Source organism: Anomaloglossus baeobatrachus, chromosome 9 (genome assembly GCF_048569485.1).
Source record: "Anomaloglossus baeobatrachus isolate aAnoBae1 chromosome 9, aAnoBae1.hap1, whole genome shotgun sequence".
NCBI lineage: Eukaryota > Metazoa > Chordata > Amphibia > Anura > Aromobatidae > Anomaloglossus > Anomaloglossus baeobatrachus.
The window spans coordinates 113,505,823-113,524,992 of record NC_134361.1 but is presented as its reverse complement, the minus strand read 5'-3'; the positions used below and the strand labels follow the sequence as shown (position 1 = coordinate 113,524,992).

Below are 19,170 nucleotides of genomic sequence, written 5' to 3'. Positions count from 1 at the left end.
AACCAAAGTAAAAGAACAACCAATATGGCCTCATGTGCAGTGAAACAAGGTGCACGGTCCTCCAGTGCCCGATGCCAATGGAGGAACGTACCAGATTCATCTCTGGTAACGGATGAGCACTTTTACTCCTGAACGCCGGTTGTCACATGCATGTGTCTGGAACTTTAATCCCCAGCTACGTCTTGACCTGCTGGTATATTAGTGGCCTACAACCTCGTGAGAAGTCCCAGAACTAAGCAGTGATTACTGTGACAGAAACATGTTATTGGGCATGGACAATGGTGCCATACTGGACACTTCATAAATTACCATGGTGAACTTACCTCTCGACAAACGGCTGCAATCTGTCCTTCATCCATGCAGGTTTCTGTTACAACATCAGTCAAGGATCCCCCGGCCAGGTACTCCATCACCACCCAGAGCTCATCACCCACCAGATAACTGCAGAGTAACAACAATCAGCACAAGTAGTTATAGCTAATAATACAATTACAGGATCTTATGTCTCAGTCTCCTTACTATACAACAATATCCTAAAGCCAGGAGTCAAATCAAAAAGACACACGAGGCCCAGTGCAGAGTATTGCAGCACTTTCCCATAGAAATGGATCTCACGGCTCCATTCATTTTTAATATTTGGCAACAGTAACAATCTAGCTTTTCTACCAGCTACCACTATCTTTATTTTGCCAAACATGTTGGGGAAATGACATGGTGGCACGAAAATATAAAGTACGCAATGTTCTTTTCTTGTACTCTTTAGTACAGCTTTCCTTACAGACTGCACAACTATCCAGTCCTCACAATGCCATTCTCGGTGCATTTTTATTCAATGTGTTTTTTTTTTTTTTTTTAAAGTCAATGCCTGGAAGGGCTTAAAAAAAAAAAAAAAAGCCCCAACAGTTGACATGCTGCAGATTTTTTTTCTGCGCCAAAATCAACATCAAATCTTCAATGGAAAAAAAAGCAATGTGCGCACAGCACTTCAGAAATCTCATAGACTTTGCAAGCAGATTTCTCAAAAAATGAAACAAAATTTCCATTAAAAAAAAAAAAAAACACGCACTGTGTGCACAAGGGTGTTTTTATGGACTTTCAACTGAGCCGGTATTAAAAGGAGCACATGCTCAATTAGGCAATTTTCACTCTTCATTTTAAGGCTGAAACCCCAGTCCTTCAATGATCAGGTCTCCATGACACATAAGGAATGGGTCTACAGAGTGATTTTGGTTGAGCAACAAAAAGTTGGCTAGATATTGCTGTTACATCGCAACGCATTACAAGTGAATTGGGTTTCATTGCGACCCCAAGGTCACCGAATCGCTACAAGAAATGAGAAGTCTAACCATGTCAGAGTTATCGTGACTTCCCTGTCGCAGTACCACGAGGGTCGAAAAGACATCCCATTCACTTGTGTTATTTTGCAATGTAAACATGAATCCTAGAGACCAGCTGTGTTGCAAGCAAATTTTAGCCCAGCCTAATGTTTTTCTAAAACCGCTTATGTAACTGAATGGATTTCTTCCATCCAACCAATGAACTGCTGGAATGCCAACTAGGAAAACCAATGTGAGCGCCAAATATCAATAAAACTCTATTCTGAGGGTTTGCTATAAAGTATCTAGAGTATTGCAGCAAGTGGATACATTGTAGGAAACAGATCTGAAGATGACTAGGTTTACGGTGTTCAATTCCCCAACTGCAAGCAGTAAAATGGATGAAAACAAAAAAGTTATCCTTGCAGTCATTGAGTGTTATTTAGAGAAGACCGGACAACCCCAGTATAGTCATGTATTAGTTCATGTGCCTCCTTACAGTACAGCACCTGACTCCATACAGCGGTCGCACACCCTGCCTGCCGCTCTGCTCCATCCACATCCACCACAACAGATATGTAGGTGACCCCACGACATGTGCCACGTACCTGTCTAAATAATTCACAATGTTGGGATTTTTATTTTCCCTCATGACCAAGATCTCATTAATAATTAACTCTTTTTTAGGCTGTTGTTGAAGGTTCATTTGCTTTATCGCTACCTGTGAAAGACAAAAAAACAAACTAAACAAAAACAAACACATTATTACTTTGCCAGTATAAATTGTTTTTTAGGCATGGATTGATTAAAAATAATAAACTGAGAAATGCAGAAGTTCCAGCGTCCCCCATGGGTCATGCGCAGGCACCTGCGGGGGTCTCAATCAAAAAAAGACTGCTGGAACACGATTGTAAATGTGAACAGGGTGCTAGCCAAAATATACACAATCTATATGAAGTGAAAGCTGCACACCAAATTCAGAGAAATATGAATAAGCATAACTGCTCTATAATACATAAGGAATGAAAAATACAATTATGGTTATTTATGGGGTCCCTAAACAAATACAATTTGGTTAGGGACCCCATAAATAAGAGATTACCGTGAAGTGGTTATGGGGCAGTAATGAATTGATCAATACATTAGCTAAATATCTCTTTTTATTTCAAATAATCCTCAGCAGTTATGCAATGTCACATTTCAATGTTTCATATGGCTAATTGTATTTTTCAAAAAAAAAATTGAAAAATTGAAATGTGACATTGCATAACTGCTGAGGATTATTTGAAAAAAAAATAGATATTTAGCTAATGTATTGATCAATTCATTACTGCCCATAACCACTTCACGGTAATCTTTTATTTATGGGGTCCCTAACCAAATTGTATTTGGTTAGGGACCCCATAAATAACCATAATTATATTTTTCATTCTTTATGTATTATAAAGCAGTTATGCTTGTTCATATTTCCCTGAATTTGGTGTGCAGCTTTCACTTCATATAAACCTGCGGAGGTCTCGGCCGGCTCCGGAAGCAGAGTGTCTTGTTCGGTTGTCACATGATTCTCTGATGACGTGCTATCTGGTCACCTAATCCCTGTGTCAGAGTTCCGGGATTTCCAGTTTTCTTCTGAAGGATCTTGCCCTTTGTTAACCTGGAGTTTTCTGTTCTGTTGCCCTTCTTCCTGTTCATCTGTTTAAAAGCCCGCCCCTAAGCTTTGTCTAGTTGCCTGAGTATACTGCTTCCTGTCTACTCCTGCCCTGCTGCTCTTGGTTCCTGATTGCTATTTGGATCCTGTTGAAAACACCCGACACCGGCTCTGGACTTCACCTGGTCTCATCAAGTTGTGCCCGGACTCCGTCTGCCGTCTCTGGTCGGCACTTCTGCCCGGTTCCTTCCGTTTCATATCCACCCTAGGACTCGCATCACGTACGGAGATTTTTGGACTATACCTGTTGCCCTTTCGTGTCCCGGCTGCTGCGCATTTAGGCCTTCTGGGGTGATCGCCAGACAGCCCCTCTTTAGGGGTTCGCTCCTGGTGGTCTCCCTGGGGGAGTCCGGTGCGCGGCCCCGGGAATTCCCCTTTGCTCTGAACCTGGCAGGTATTTACTGTGTCTATGTTCTACTGTGTTTATGTTCTGTTCTGTGTACATAATGTTGGTTGCATATTATAAACGTCTTTGCACCGAGAACCCGTCTCTGGTTGTCATTGCCCTAACACAATCGAAATCCTCAGTTCATACAATAGTATTACACCCTGCTGCCGATTATAGGCTGCAGCAATTACTGTAACTCCAGAACCGGGCAAACACTGATTCCATAGAGGACAGATCTATGGAGTGCAGAGTATTCCTACATTTTTTTTTTTTTTAATCAATCCATGGTTAAAAACATTTTTTTATTGTCATAAAACCCATTTAAATTTATAAAAAGCAAAATCAAACAAAGATGCAGAAGTCCAGATTTGTCACTGCTTACCTCTTGTCCCGTAGCGATGTCTATAGCCGTATACACTGTACCGGACGCCCTGAGCACAGACAGAAAAACACATCAACAGTTATATACAGGAATCCACACATGTGCGTATATTGTAGTATGGAGGGCACAAAACAGAGGGAACAGTGGCCTAAACTTATAAGCAACCCAGGTTATTTTTAGTTATAGGGTTTCTATCCTATGACAGCCGCTAATTTCCTCTACAGAGACTGCTGCCCGAGGTTAGGTAGTGCCCTGCAGACTGGCACATTACATTACTCAACCACCGCTTAACCATGCAGCATAAATAACACAGCATAAAAAAAGATTAATGTTCAATGTGAGATAAATAGCAAATTTGTAACAGATGCAGCCTCCTTTTAGCCAGCAGAGGGCAGTAGTAAGCCATTAACTATGTAATACACATCATATTCTGACCCACTAGTGTTCCCGACAGTCACACCTGCACAGATCAGAAAGTGATATCCAGCCACAACAAGGTCCTGAGGTCCTGCAGAAGATAACCCCACCTAAGATCACCTGCTAGGATGAACTAAGGGATTACAGGGCTAATAGTGGACATTCAAGAGTTGTGCGGAGCTGTAGGACAGGTCATCGAGATCATTCCCCCCGATAGATACAAGGCAGACACGGACTTGTATGACCAATGAATGTGGAGTTAAGAATTATTCTTTTAGCTTTTCGTTAAATGGATAAATCACGAGCTTTGCCAACACATTTTTAATTGAAGTAACATTGTAACTGGAGAAAAGCCTCAACTGCTGGACATCCCTACAATAATGGAAAATGCACATAATGACATCACAGCACAGTGACGTCACTACACAGATGATAAGGTCATGATGTCACAGCACATAGCTAGTAAGCAACAGCAATGCAGGAATGATTTCACAAAGGATAACAGATAATGGATTCTCAGAAAAGAGATTTAGCACAGTGATGTCACAGTACGAGGAGCATGCTGCCGAAGAGGGATCAAGAGTGACATCACAGCTAAAAACCACACAGTGATGTCACAGTACGTGGAGCATGCTGATGAAGAGGGATCAAGAGTGACATCACAGCTAAAAACCACACAGTGATGTCACAGTACGTGGAGCATGCTGCCGAAGAGGGATCAACAGTGACCTCACAGCTAAAAACCACACAGTGATGTCACAGTACGTGGAGCATGCTGCCGAAGAGGGATCAAGAGTGACATCACAGCTAAAAACCACACAGTGATGTCACAGTACGAGGAGCATGCTGATGAAGAGGGATCAAGAGTGACATCACAGCTAAAAACCACACAGTGATGTCACAGTACGAGGAGCATGCTGCCGAAGAGGGATCAACAGTGACATCACAGCTAAAAACCACACAGTGATGTCACAACACACATAATAAACACTGCATCTATAGCTCTAGAGAGTCTAGAGCTTAGTGTGTCTGCAGCCTCCAATACTCCTATAACAATGACTGGACTGACTACACTTCTGTATTGGCAGTATATGATCATATATATATATATTACACACACACACACACACAGATGGATGCACATACACTGCGCTTCCTCTGCACCCTGCACATTTTGCTCATTTTCGTGCCTTCTTCCTCTCCCCTATGGGACTCCCATACAATCTGACTTCATGGCCATTGTAGTAAGTGATCATTTCTAGTTACATAAATATGTTAGCATGTGGATAAAGTCATGTGTTCCTAGCAGACAATATGTAACCCGGGTCTTCCGCTTCTCCTTCTGTGATATTGCTCCTTCCGGTAACCTGCGTAATGCAATTTCCTGGCTGTAGCGCGGCACAGATAAGGAGTCAGCCGTCTCTTGCTTATTTGATTGCCAATGTCCGGGGGTTTCCCTCATCTCCATGACTGGATCAGTAATTGCACCAGAATCTGAGTGTCCTGATGAATTCCGGCTTCATATTATAGAAGCATTTGCTCAAAAATATGGTTTCCTCAAAAAACATACTAAGGGTCGGCTTTGTGCCTTTTTCCTGATTTTCTTGAACCTGTTATTACGACCAGGAGTCTTTCATACAATCCGCCTATTGTTTCTGGGCTGTGCGTGTTGAATGCGGTGCGGTCACGTTTACGCCTCGGCCTGCTTCTATCTCCGCTGCTCTTAGCTTTCGGGAACAGACTGGATAAATGTGTTTCTGGACCCACAATAAATATACTTCTTGGCCGCCTCACAAAACCTCACTGCTTTCTTCAGCCTGCCAAGAAGCGCTGCACAGGGAAGGGCAGAATAAAGGGCCTGTCTGCCGTCAGGTGACGCCGCATACAAGGCACAGCGTGAGGGCCGCAAGATCGAGGACTCCTAATCTGCCGCCATCGCCATCCGCCTGCAACTTCCAGAATTATAGCAGAATCTAAAGACGCAGGGAATTAAGGGTAATGTATCTGGGTCATATACAGGCCAGCAAAGTCTTTTAGTGTTACGGTATAATCACTGTACTCTGCACTAATACAGACAAAAGCTATAATTTGGCACATGTATATATCCAGGCTAATAGGAGGTGAAACAGTTAAGGTTACTGATGGTTCCCTGGCGTGGTTGCTCTGCGCACACTGGCTGACGTCCACTGTGACAGCATAGTACAGGCTGGGGCGAGGAGCGCCCTATAAAAGAAACAAACTATTGTATAGCTGGGCGGTCAGCATGGATGCAGAGGGAGCCGTCATCTGTCTGTGCAGCTAATCTATGTAGATGTGGAAACTAATATAGAAGATTATGCAAGGGAATCGCGGTTTTCATAAAAGTATGAGGGTATGTGCCCATGATCCGGACATGCTGCATCCTGGACACAGCATGTCCTCTCCTGCGGGGCCGCGAGTGCTGTCCACAGGAGACCACAGCTGTCCGTGCCCATGATCAAGGTTTGGGGGCTGCAGACTTTCTCAGTTTTCCCTGCGGAGAACACTCGCGGCTGCACAGCAATAAAATGACACGCCGTGGCTCGGGAAGCCGCACCGCAGGTCAGTTTACGCTGCGGAGAAAAACAAGCACAGTGGGCATGGGATTTCTAAAAATGCCATCCACTGTGCTTGTACTGTACAATGCAGTGTTTTGGACACAGCGAAAACCACACTGCATCCATAACGCTGTGAACCCTGAACATCGGCACACAGGCTTAGAGAATTATTTCTTTAAAGTGGCACCAAAGAGGACAGGTGAAAAGTACCCAGTTTTTGCTCTTATTCTATTCACGCTAATCCCCCTTTTTTTTTTTTTTTTTTAAACCGCCACACGGTTCCAGAGATAGGACCCTTTGTATTAGGTTCTAATTTTCATAGTCTGTACCGAGGGGCGTGGCTCACAGGGTAATTATTGCAGATCAGTTTGAAAAAGCGCCCCCAGATATCCCGTCAGCCACGCCCCCTTAGTAAAGACCATAAAAATTAGCACTAAAAAAAAATGCTCATATCTCTGGAACCGCAGAGCGGATTTAAAAAAAGTTAAAAATGAAATACTCAGGGGAGCAGAGGGAATAAAACAGGAGCAATATTTGGCCGCTTTTGATCTGGTGACAGATTCTCTGTTTTAGATTGTGAAAAATCTGAAGTCACTATGTGACTGCAGACTGTGCGCATTACATACTGTCGCGATTTGGCACTGTTAACAGTCCCCTGTATTTGCAGTTGACGGTCCCCTGTATTTGCAGTGGACGGTCATGTGACTCCAAATATGTCATTGCATATTTGCAGTCATGTGCCAACTAGTTTTTATAAAAATATTTTAGCGTAGGACTGCCCCAAAGAGATTTGCCGTGATGTGGCGGAGTAGCTCAAGAAATTGCAATTTTTTGCAAAAAATATCAAATTTATAATAAAGTACAGTTGGAATTTTTAGTGCTGAAGTGCACATTTAGTGCTGGCTTTTTGTTTTTTCTTCATTGAAATGGTCGGTTGCTGACCCCCACCCTGCTATGCACCCCAATTTGGGATGTATTCCATCTGTCTAGATTTTGGTGGTTGGTGACTGTTCACATTCAGTCATCAGGCTTTGTCCACAGGCTCTTTACTGCATGCAGCATTTGCTTGGACCTGTCCCGCCCACAGCCATGACTCTGGGTACGGGATTGAAATAGACCAGGTGAGTGCTGCTAAGAGCAGTTCTACTATTCATATGTGAGGCCGTATGGCACATTTTATAAAAATATTTTAGCGTAGGACCGCCCCAAATGAGATTTGCCGTGACGTGGCGACGCAGCTCAAGAAATTGCAATTTTTTGCCAAAAATCTAAAATTTATAATAAGTACAGTTGGAGTTTTTAGTGCTAAAGTGCTGGCTTTTTTGTTTTTTTTCTACATTTCTAATTGTAGGCATTTGCTAATAATAATAATAATAATAATAAAATAAACGCACTACATATTGGGATAGGAACTTGGAGATGGGAATACCTCTTTAAAATCACTCATACATACAGGAGAGACCTGTCAGTCACCTGGAGCAGCACTGACAGAAGCTTTCTGGGGGCGGCTCCTATGGTCCTTGGCTGGATCTTGTAACCACTTCTTCTCTAAAATGGATGCCCCATTCAGAGAAAAACATACCTAGTTGTCATTGTGCAGCCAGACTCTGATTCATGCTGCCTATGGTTTGGGCAGCATTAATCAGGTGACCAGTTTCCTTCACAGCCAGGATCTGAGTTGTCTCTGATCCCTGTTGCTGTAGGAGCACAGCTCTGCTACATGCATGCTGGATTGTGTAAACAGTGATTTGTTGCACACACAGAATGGGGTTTAAGGCTATGAGGTTAAAGACACTTCATATTTATTTTTTTTGTTTATTTGCTTCCTAAACACAAACTTAAGCCATTGTCTTAAGGCTATGGGCGCACGTTGCCTTTTTTTGTGACCACGAAGATGCAGCGTTTTTGGCAGCTAAAAAGCGCACAAAAATGCACCCGTGGTAAAAAAGGCATCAAATAAATGCATGCATTTTTGTGCGTTTTACCGCGTTTTTGTTGCTGCGTTTTTTCCTATGCATTGCATGGGTAAAAAACGTAGGCAAAAAAGCAGAAATAATTGACATGTTGCATCTTTGTGGTCACCACAAAAACACACCTTAGGCCAAGTTCACACTTCTGTTGTTTTGATCAGTCACATGTGTTGCTTGACGCATGTGACTGATGCGTTGTACAACGGATGACAACGGATGACAAAGAAAAGAATTTCATTGTCGGACTCCGTTGTGTGCGGGGGGCGAAGTTCGGGGGGGCGGAGTTCGGGGGGCGGAGCTGAGGACGTCAGTGCCACGGTCTGCATGGCTGGGGACAGGTGTGTGTGTCTACATGCGTGTGTACATGCGGAGCGCGAGGGGGCAAAGCGCGAGGGGGCGGAGCGCGAGGGGGCGGAGCGCGAGGGGGCGGAGCGCGAGGGGGCGGAGCGCGAGGGGGCTGCAGGGCTGGGGACAAGTGAGTGAGTGTGTGTGGGTAAGAGTGAGTGTGCACATGCGGAGTGCGGGAGGGGGCGGAGCAGAGTGGGGAAGTGTTGGCCTCCTTGCACACTGTATCCAGGGTAAATATCGGGTAACTAAAAGCAAAGCACTTTTTGCTTGGTTACCCGATATTTATCTTGGATACCAGCGTACACCACTTAGCGCGGGCTCCCTGCACCCGTAAGCACTGTAAATATCGGGTAACTAACCAAAGCGCATTGCTTGGTTACCCGATGTGTATCCTGGTTACGAGTGCAGGGGGCCAGAGAGAGCATGTGCAGCAAAATCCTACGGATCGCGCTGCTCAAAAAACGTTACAGGCTGCGTTGCTCCCTCCCGGTGGTCAGTTAAAAAACGACTGACCGCGACGCAGTGGATGCAACGCAGCATCATCAGTCACAATCCATCACTAATAGAAGTCTATGGGGAAAAACAGGATTCCTGAAAATATTTTGCAGGATACCGTAATTCCTCAAGGCGACGGATTGTGACTGATGCAAAACAACGGAAGTGTGAACCTAGCCTAAAACAAAACTGCACTGTGCGGACAGCAAAAATGAAAACGCATAGACTTTGCTGGGGAAGGAGATTCATGCAGTTTTAAGACCAAAAATGCACCTGAAAAAGGCGCAAAAAAGCAGCGAAAAACGCACCGTGCACAGATAGCGTAATAGCGTTTGTTAAAAATGTCCTACTACTCCATGTGTGTGGCTCTTTCATAGTACAGAGCGCCCCTAGCTGCGATCTATCCGGGTACTCTCCCCTCTTATAGTCAGAGATAGCAGCAGATTGGGGGAGAGCAGTGTTGACAGGGAGTCAACTGCCAAGTCTTCAGCAAGCGCAGATCGCAAACTAATGCAGCACAGCTACGGGAGAAATGGAAATCACAACCTTCTCATGTAAAAATCGAAAAAATGTAAGAGATTCTTTATATACTCACCCTTGGCCAATTTTTTCAAACCTCGTGTACTTCTTTTTAGGGTCCCCGACACTTACAATGCTTCCTGTGGACACATTATATAAAGAGTAAACAAATGACTAACCGGAGAAATACAATCAATCCGAAATATGAAGATATAGAATCAGAAAGTCACACAATCAGCAATGTTTCTTATTCTCCTCTCTAGACAGTCAAAAGCTCGATTTTAAATTATCTGAATATCCAAAACACAAATGTTTTTATTTCTCTCGATACAAGCGTTTAATGCGACGATTAGTGGTAAACTGAGAATGTCAATCAAGTATTATTGGTTCCTAAAAAGCAAGACAAAAAAATAAACAAAGAAGGGAATTTTGTTTACTTACCGTAAATTCCTTTTCTTCTAGCTCCAATTGGGAGACCCAGACAATTGGGGTGTATAGCTTCTGCCTCCGGAGGCCACACAAAGTATTACACTTAAAAGTGTAAAGCCCCTCCCCTTCTGCCTATACACCCCCCGTGCATCACGGGCTCCTCAGTTTTGGTGCAAAAGCAGGAAGGAGGAAACTTATAAATTGGTTTAAAGTAAATTCAATCCGAAGGAATTTCGGAGAACTGAAACCATTCAACATGAACAACATGTGTACACAAAGAACAACAGCCCGAAGGGAACAGGGGCGGGTGCTGGGTCTCCCAATTGGAGCTCGAAGAAAAGGAATTTACGGTAAGTAAACAAAATTCCCTTCTTCTTTGTCGCTCCATTGGGAGACCCAGACAATTGGGACGTCCAAAAGCAGTCCCTGGGTGGGTAAAATAATACCTCGTAACAGAGCCGTAAAACGGCCCTTTCCTACAGGTGGGCAACCGCCGCCTGAAGGACTCGCCTACCTAGGCTTGCATCCGCCGAAGCATAGGTATGCACCTGATAGTGTTTCGTGAAAGTGTGCAGGCTCGACCAGGTAGCCGCCTGACACACCTGCTGAGCCGTAGCCTGGTGCCGCAAAGCCCAGGACGCACCCACGGCTCTGGTAGAATGGGCTTTCAGCCCTGAGGGAACCGGAAGCCCAGAAGATCGGTAAGCTTCGAGAATTGGTTCCTTGATCCACCGAGCCAGGGTTGATTTGGAAGCTTGTGACCCTTTACGCTGGCCAGCGACAAGGACAAAGAGTGTATCCGAGCGGCGCAGGGGCGCCGTACGAGAAATGTAGAGTCTGAGTGCTCTCACCAGATCTAACAAGTGCAAATCCTTTTCACACTGGTGAACTGGATGAGGACAAAAAGAGGGTAAGGAGATATCCTGATTGAGATGAAAGGGGGATACCACCTTAGGGAGAAATTCCGGAACCGGACGCAGAACCACCTTGTCCTGGTGAAACACCAGGAAAGGGGCTTTGCATGACAGCGCCGCTAGCTCAGACACTCTCCGAAGTGATGTGACTGCTACTAGGAAGACCACTTTCTGCGAAAGGCGTGAGAGAGAAATATCCTTCATTGGCTCGAAAGGTGGTTTCTGAAGAGCCATCAGCACCCTGTTCAGATCCCAGGGTTCTAACGGCCGCTTGTAAGGAGGGACTATGTGACAAACCCCCTGCAGGAACGTGCGTACCTGTGGAAGTCTGGCCAGGCGCTTCTGAAAAAACACAGAGAGGGCTGAGACTTGTCCCTTAAGAGAGCCGAGCGACAACCCTTTTTCCAATCCGGATTGAAGGAAGGAAAGAAAAGTGGGCAAGGCAAATGGCCAGGGAGAAAACCCCTGATCAGAGCACCAAGATAGGAATATCCTCCACGTCCTGTGGTAGATCTTGGCGGACGTTGGTTTCCTAGCCTGTCTCATAGTGGCAATGACCTCTTGAGATAACCCTGAAGACGCTAGGATCCAGGACTCAATGGCCACACAGTCAGGTTGAGGGCCGCAGAATTCAGATGGAAAAACGGCCCTTGAGACAGCAAGTCTGGTCGGTCTGGTAGTGCCCACGGTTGACCCACCGTGAGATGCCACAGATCTGGGTACCACGACCTCCTTGGCCAGTCTGGAGCGACGAGGATGGCGCGGCGGCAGTCGGACCTGATCTTGCGTAACACTCTGGGCAACAGTGCCAGAGGAGGAAACACATAAGGGAGTTGAAACTGCGACCAATCCTGAACTAAGGCGTCTGCCGCCAGAGCTCTGTGATCTTGAGACCGTGCCATGAATGTCGGGACCTTGTTGTTGTGCCGTGACGCCATTAGGTCGACGTCCGGCATCCCCCAGCGGCAACAGATCTCCTGAAACACGTCCGGGTGAAGGGACTATTCCCCTGCGTCCATGCCCTGGCGACTGAGAAAGTCTGCTTCCCAGTTTTCTACGCCCGGGATGTGAACTGCGGATATGGTGGAGGCCGTGGCTTCCACCCACATCAGAATCCGCCGGACTTCCTGGAAGGCTTGCCGACTGCGTGTTCCTCCTTGGTGGTTGATGTATGCCACCGCTGTGGAGTTGTCCGACTGAATTCGGATCTGCTTGCCTTCCAGCCACGGCTGGAACGCCTTTAGGGCAAGATACACTGCCCTTATCTCCAGAACATTGATCTGAAGGGAGGACTCTGTCGGAGTCCAGGTTCCCTGAGCCCTGTGGTGGAGAAAGACCGCTCCCCACCCTGACAGGCTCGCGTCCGTCGTGACCACAGCCCATGATGGGGGAAGGAAGGATTTCCCCTTCGACAGAGAAGTGGGGAGAAGCCACCACTGAAGGGAAGCCTTGGCTGCCCGTGAAAGGGAGATGTTCCTGCCGAGGGACGTCGACTTCCTGTCCCATTTGCGGAGAATGTCCCATTGAAGTGGACGCAGATGAAACTGCGCAAAAGGAAGTGCCTCCATTGCTGCTACCATCTTCCCTAGGAAGTGCATGAGGCGCCTCAGGGGGTGTGACTGGCCTTGAAGGAGAGATTGCACCCCTGTCTGTAGTGAACGCTGTTTGTCCAGCGGAAGCTTCACTATCGCTGAGAGAGTATGAAACTCCATGCCAAGATATGTCAGTGATTGGGCCGGTGTCAGATTTGACTTTGGAAAATTGATGATCCACCCGAAACTCTGGAGAGTCTCCAGAGCAATGTTCAGGCTGTGTTGGCATGCCACTTGTTAGGGTGCCTTGACAAGCAGATCGTCTAAGTAAGGGATCACCGAGTGTCCCTGAGAGTGCAGGACTGCTACCACTGCTGCCATGACCTTGGTGAAGACCTATGGGGCTGTCGCCAGGCCGAAAGGCAGTGCCACGAACTGAAGGTGTTCGTCCCCTATGGCGAAGCGCAGGAAGCGCTGATGCTCTGGTGCAATCGGTACGTGGAGATAAGCATCTTTGATGTCGATTGATGCTAGGAAGTCTCCTTGGGACATTGAGGCGATGACGGAGCGGAGCGATTCCATCCGGAACCGCCTGGTTTTTACGTGTTTGTTGAGCAGTTTTAGGTCCAGAACAGGACGGAAGGATCCGTCCTTTTTCGGCACCACAAACAAGTTGGAGTAAAAACCGTGACCTTGTTGCTGAAGAGGAACAGGGATCACCACTCCTTCCGCCTTCAGAGTGCACACCGCCTGAAGAAGAGCATCGGCTCTCTCGGGGGGCGGAGATGTTCTGAAAAATCGAGTCGGAGGACGAGAGCTGAACTCTATCCTGTAACCGTGGGATAGAATGTCTCTCACCCATCGGTCTTTTACCTGTGGCAGCCAGGCGTCGCAAAAGCGGGAAAGCCTGCCACCGACCGAGGATGCGGTGTGAGGAGGCCGAAAGTCATGAGGAGGCCGCTTTGGGAGCGGTTCCTCCGGCGGTCTTTTTAGGACGTGACTTAGACCGCCATGAATCGGAGTTCCTCTGATCCTTCTGAGGCCTTTTGGACGAGGAGAACTGAGACCTGCCCGCGGGCCGAAAGGACCGAAACCTCGATTGTACCTTCCGTGGTTGAGGTCTGTTTGGTTTGGACTGGGGTAAGGATGAGTCCTTTCCCTTGGATTGTTTAATGATTTCATCCAATCGCTCACCAAACAGGCGGTCGCCAGAAACTGGCAAACCGGTTAAGAACTTTTTGGAAGCAGAGTCTGCCTTCCATTCACGTAGCCACATGGCCCTGCGGACTACCACCGAATTGGCGGATGCTACCGCCGTACGGCTCGCAGAGTCCAGGACAGCATTAATGGCGTAGGACGCAAACGCCGACGCCTGAGAGGTTAAGGACACCACTTGCGGAGCAGATGTACGTGTGACTGCATTAATCTGCGCATGACAAGCTGAGATAGCTTGGAGTGCCCATACGGCTGCGAATGCTGGAGCAAAAGACGCGCCGATAGCTTCATAGATGGATTTCAACCAGAGCTCCATCTGTCTGTCAGTGGCATCTTTGAGTGAAGCCCCATCTTCCACTGCAACTATGGATCTAGCCGCCAGTCTGGAGACAGGAGGATCCACCTTAGGACACTGAGCCCAGCCCTTGACAACGTCAGGGGGGAAGGGATAACGTGTATCCTTAAGGCGCTTGGAAAAACGCTTATCTGGACAAGCTCGGTGTTTCTGGACTGCCTCTCTGAAGTCAGAGTGATCCAGAAACATACTCAATGTACGCTTGGGAGACCTGAAACGGAATTTCTCCTGCTGAGAAGCTGACTCCTCAATTGTAGGAGCTGGTGGAGAAATATCCAACACCTGATTGATGGTCGCTATAAGGTCATTCACTATGGCGTCACCATCAGGTGTATCTAGGTTGAGAGCGGCCTCAGGATCAGAATCCTGATCTGCTACCTCCGCTTCATCTTCCAGAGAGTCCTCCTGCTGAGACCCCGAACAGTGTGATGAAGTCGAGGGAATTTCCCAGCGAGCCCGCTTAGGCGGCCTGGGACTGCGGTCCGTGTCAGAGACCTCACCCTGGGACCTATGGGTCACCCCAGGAGCACTTTGCTGCTCCAATTGAGGGAGGCCTGGGGTCAATGATTGAACAGTGCCCAGGGCCTGAGTCACCGGTCTGGACTGTAAGGCTTCTAGTATCCTAGCAGACCATTTATCCATACTCTCAGGTTTGTCAGCAAATACTGCAAACTCCGTCCCTGTCACCTGGACAGTGGTAGCAGGTGGTTCCACCTGGGCCACCAGTAGCAGAGGCTCCGGCTGAGTAAGTGCCACAGGGGCCGAGCATTGCACACAATGAGGGTCGGTGGAACCTGCCGGTAGTATAGCCGCACATGAGGTACAGGTTGCAAAGTAAGCCTGTGCTTTGGCACCCTTGCTTTTTGCGGACGACATGCTGTTGTCTCCTCTGAGTACAATCCAGGAGGGTATATAGCCAAAAATCAACAGTGCGACCGTACAGTGTAAATGTATAGCATATAAGCATATATATATATGTACACTTCGGCACTCAGTGGGGCCAGCACCTCAGGTGCTGCTTACCGACCGCTCAAAGCGGTTGTGTGATCACCAGATTCCCTGCCTGGGCCTCCGAGAGCCTGTTGTCTCTCCTCTCCAGCGTCAGAAGTGCTGACAGGAATGGCTGCCGGCGTTCTGTGGGGAGGAGGGGGCCGTGGGCGTGCCCTAGAAAGTGCGGGAATCTGGAGCCCCACTGTGCTGAATGAGGGGGGAGGAGGATACAAAGTATGCTCCAGCCCTCAGCGCTGACGTCCTGTGCAGCGTCCCGCCCTTCCCCTGACTGGCAGGCCTGGGGGCGGGAATATGCGATACTAGGCCGCAAAAGCCGGGGACTAAAGTTATAAGCGCGGCCGGCATATAAGCGCGGCCGGCGAGGTAGTCCCCGGCGCACTAACACACCCAGCAGTGCTGCAGTGTATATGGCACAAGCGCTCCATGCGCGGTCCCCACGGGGACACAGAGTACCTCACAGTAGCAGGGCCTTGTCCCTGATGATACCCGGCTCCTGTCCAGCAGATTCCCCAGGGGCTGCGGAGGGAGCACGGTCCCAGTGCCTGAAGACCGATTAGGATCCCACTTCACCCAGAGCCCATTAAGGGATGGGGAAGGAAAACAGCATGTGGCTCCTGCCTATGTACCCGCAATGGGTACCTCAACCTTAACCACACCGCCGACCAGAGTGGGGTGAGAAGGGAGCATGCTGGGGGCCCTGTTATGGGCCCTCTTTTCTTCCATCCGACATAGTCAGCAGCTGCTGCTGACTAAGATGTGGAGCTATGCGTGGATGTCAGCCTCCTTCGCACAAAGCATAAAAACTGAGGAGCCCGTGATGCACGGGGGGTGTATAGGCAGAAGGGGAGGGGCTTTACACTTTTAAGTGTAATACTTTGTGTGGCCTCCGGAGGCAGAAGCTATACACCCCAATTGTCTGGGTCTCCCAATGGAGCGACAAAGAAACACAGAATTGCTTTCTTTCTCCTCACTTATGTCAGGCATGTCACTATCCTCAAGAAAAAACCTTAAACTTTAGACCCCAGTTTATTCCTTGAAATCCCTGCTCATTCTGGGCTTAAGAGTCAAGTGGGCGGTCCTAATCAGTGACTGACCGCTATGTCTGTATGCGCAATGCTTCAGGAAAGGCGGTAAATCACAGAGAGATTGTTCACTGGACCACAAAGCATACAATGATCTCTAGAAAATGCTGCACATCATATCTAAGCTGAGAGCTTCCCTTTAACTCTTGTCTGGTACCTTTGGGTCAATGTGACCCCATGCAGATACAGATGCAGGTACAACTAGTGATTTGAGGGTTAAAGAATCTATATAACTTATAAAAGTCCTTTATTTGTCACTAGTCACCTTGTTTTTGTTTTAGGGAAAATGTTTCAAATATTGTTTTTATTATGCATTCACATATATTACATAAATAGCATATGAGAATTACAGCTTAAAGGAACCTGCCATCACATTTTCGCTATGTAATCTGAGAGCAGCATGATATAGAGACAGAGACCCTGATTCCAGCGATGTGTCACTTACTGAGCGGTTTGCTGTCATTTTGATAAAATCACCATTTTCTCTGCTGTAGATCTATTAGTTCTCTCAATTCAGAGCCCTGTATAACCCTGTCCCCAGCAATGACTAACAGAGAAAACTGCTAATCAGTGGTAGAAGCCGAGTTATACACAACAGGACAGCCAGGAGGCATGACACATCTAGTTCTGTAGTGATAATCTCTTGCTGATAAAACACGGATGTTATTGAAACAGCCTCACAGAACCTAGTAAGTTACATATCGCTGGAATCAGACTCTCAACCCCTGCATCATTCTGTTCTCAGATTACATGGTAATAACCTGCTAGCAGATTCACCTTTAAACCCCCTACACAACCTTGGGATGAGAAGGAGGTAAAAATAAAAGCAAAAAAGGATTAGGTTAGAACAGTTTGTGGTACAAGAATCACAAATGTACTCATATGATGTCATAACTTTGTGCCGTTTGCTTAATCTTATGCACTACCTGTGGCTGAAGATTAAAAGTTTACGCTGGGCCTGTACACGATGGCTTTGCTTGGCGGTGTGCAACTGCAACATGTAAGTAAATGCAGGCATATACTATATATACTGCACTCGAGTATAAGCCGACCAGAGTATAAGCCGAGGGACCTAATTTTACCCCCAAAAAATGGGAAGAATATTGACTCGAATATCAGCCTAGGGTGGGAAATGCAGCAGCTACTGGTAAAATTTAAAAAGTAAACATGAATACCAATAAAATGTAAAATGTACCCCATCTTTATCCCCTGTAGTAATGTGCCCCATCCTTGCTCCTGTAGTATTGTGCCCATCATTGTCCCCTGTAGTAATGTGCCCATTTAGTAATATGCCCTATTCTTGTCCCCTGTAGTAATGTGCCCCATTCTTGTGCCCTTTAGTAGTGTGCCCATCCTTTAGTAATCTCCTCATACTGGTCCCCTTCTTGTCCCCTATTATACCGCTGTTCACATACACAGACAAAAAAAAATAATTCTCACCTGTCCTTCATTCCCGCAGTGCCCTCTTACCTGCTTCTTGTGGACCTCAGGCACATAGATCACACGATGATCCCTGCCGATGCACGGGGCTGTCTCTGCCATAGGCGCTTTACTTCACATGAATGTTTTATGGTGCTGCAAAGCATTCAAGTAAAGTAAAGTAAAGCGCTGACGACCACAGCGGCGGCCCCTGCACCAGCTGCAATCATCAAGGGGTCTAGGGCAGCACGGTGGCTCAGTGGTTAGCACTGCATCCTTGCAGCGCTGGGGTCCTGGGTTCAAATCCTACCAAGGACACCATCTGCAAGGCGTTTGTATGTTCTCCCCGTGTTTGCGTGGGTTTCCTCCGGGGTCTCCGGTTTCCTCCCACACTCCAAAGACATACAGATAGGGACTCTAGATTGTGAGCCCCAATGGGGACAGTGTTGCAAATGTATGTAAAGCGCTGTGGAATTAATAGCGCTATATAAATGAATACAATTATTAATTATTATTTATTATGTGCCTGCAGTCCGCAAGAAGCAGGTAAGAGGACACCGTGGGAACGGAGGACAGGGGAGAATTATTTTTTGTGGGACCCTCACTTGAGTGTAAACCGAGGGGGGTGTTTCCAGCATAAATAAAATGGGCTGAAAAGCTCAGCTTATACTCGAGTATATAAAGTAAGTCAAATTTTAGCTATTTTTATTGTATGAATGTACTACATCTCCCAAGATTGTAAAGAGATAAAAAATGGGAAAAAATAAACAGTCAGGAATGTAGCTCTGTCACTAGGGGCTCATTTAGATGTGCATATTATACAACTGTATGCAAAATAGATATATGGACAACAATGAAAATGCATGATACTGATAAAGATCGCATGAATATTTTTACATGTAGACCCATGGTCTGCGTGTCAAATAAATAAATTATATACACATACGTACGTGTACACACACACACATACACACACATACATCTATATATATGTGTGTGTGTATAATATATATAGCGTGCTCAACCCTTGAGGCTTTAGGTCAGAAGTTCCCTGGTCCCCTTAAGTGTCGCAGTGCTTTCCTGCAGCTTATCAC

General features: G+C 46.8%; 1 protein-coding gene across 4 annotated transcripts in view; it reads right to left on the bottom strand.

Moving 5' to 3' along the window:
* Positions 1 to 19,170, bottom strand: part of PAK3 (p21 (RAC1) activated kinase 3) — a 238,133-nt gene that overhangs the window by 14,568 nt on the left and 204,395 nt on the right. For all 4 annotated transcript variants that reach the window (XM_075323941.1, XM_075323943.1, XM_075323942.1 and 1 more), the window contains 4 exons: positions 10,196 to 10,259; positions 3,795 to 3,843; positions 1,925 to 2,037; positions 324 to 441 (listed from right to left, as the gene is read on the bottom strand). In XM_075323941.1, coding sequence (XP_075180056.1) covers positions 324 to 441; positions 1,925 to 2,037; positions 3,795 to 3,843; positions 10,196 to 10,259 — 344 coding nt within the window. The remainder of the gene's footprint in view (positions 1 to 323; positions 442 to 1,924; positions 2,038 to 3,794; positions 3,844 to 10,195; positions 10,260 to 19,170) is intronic.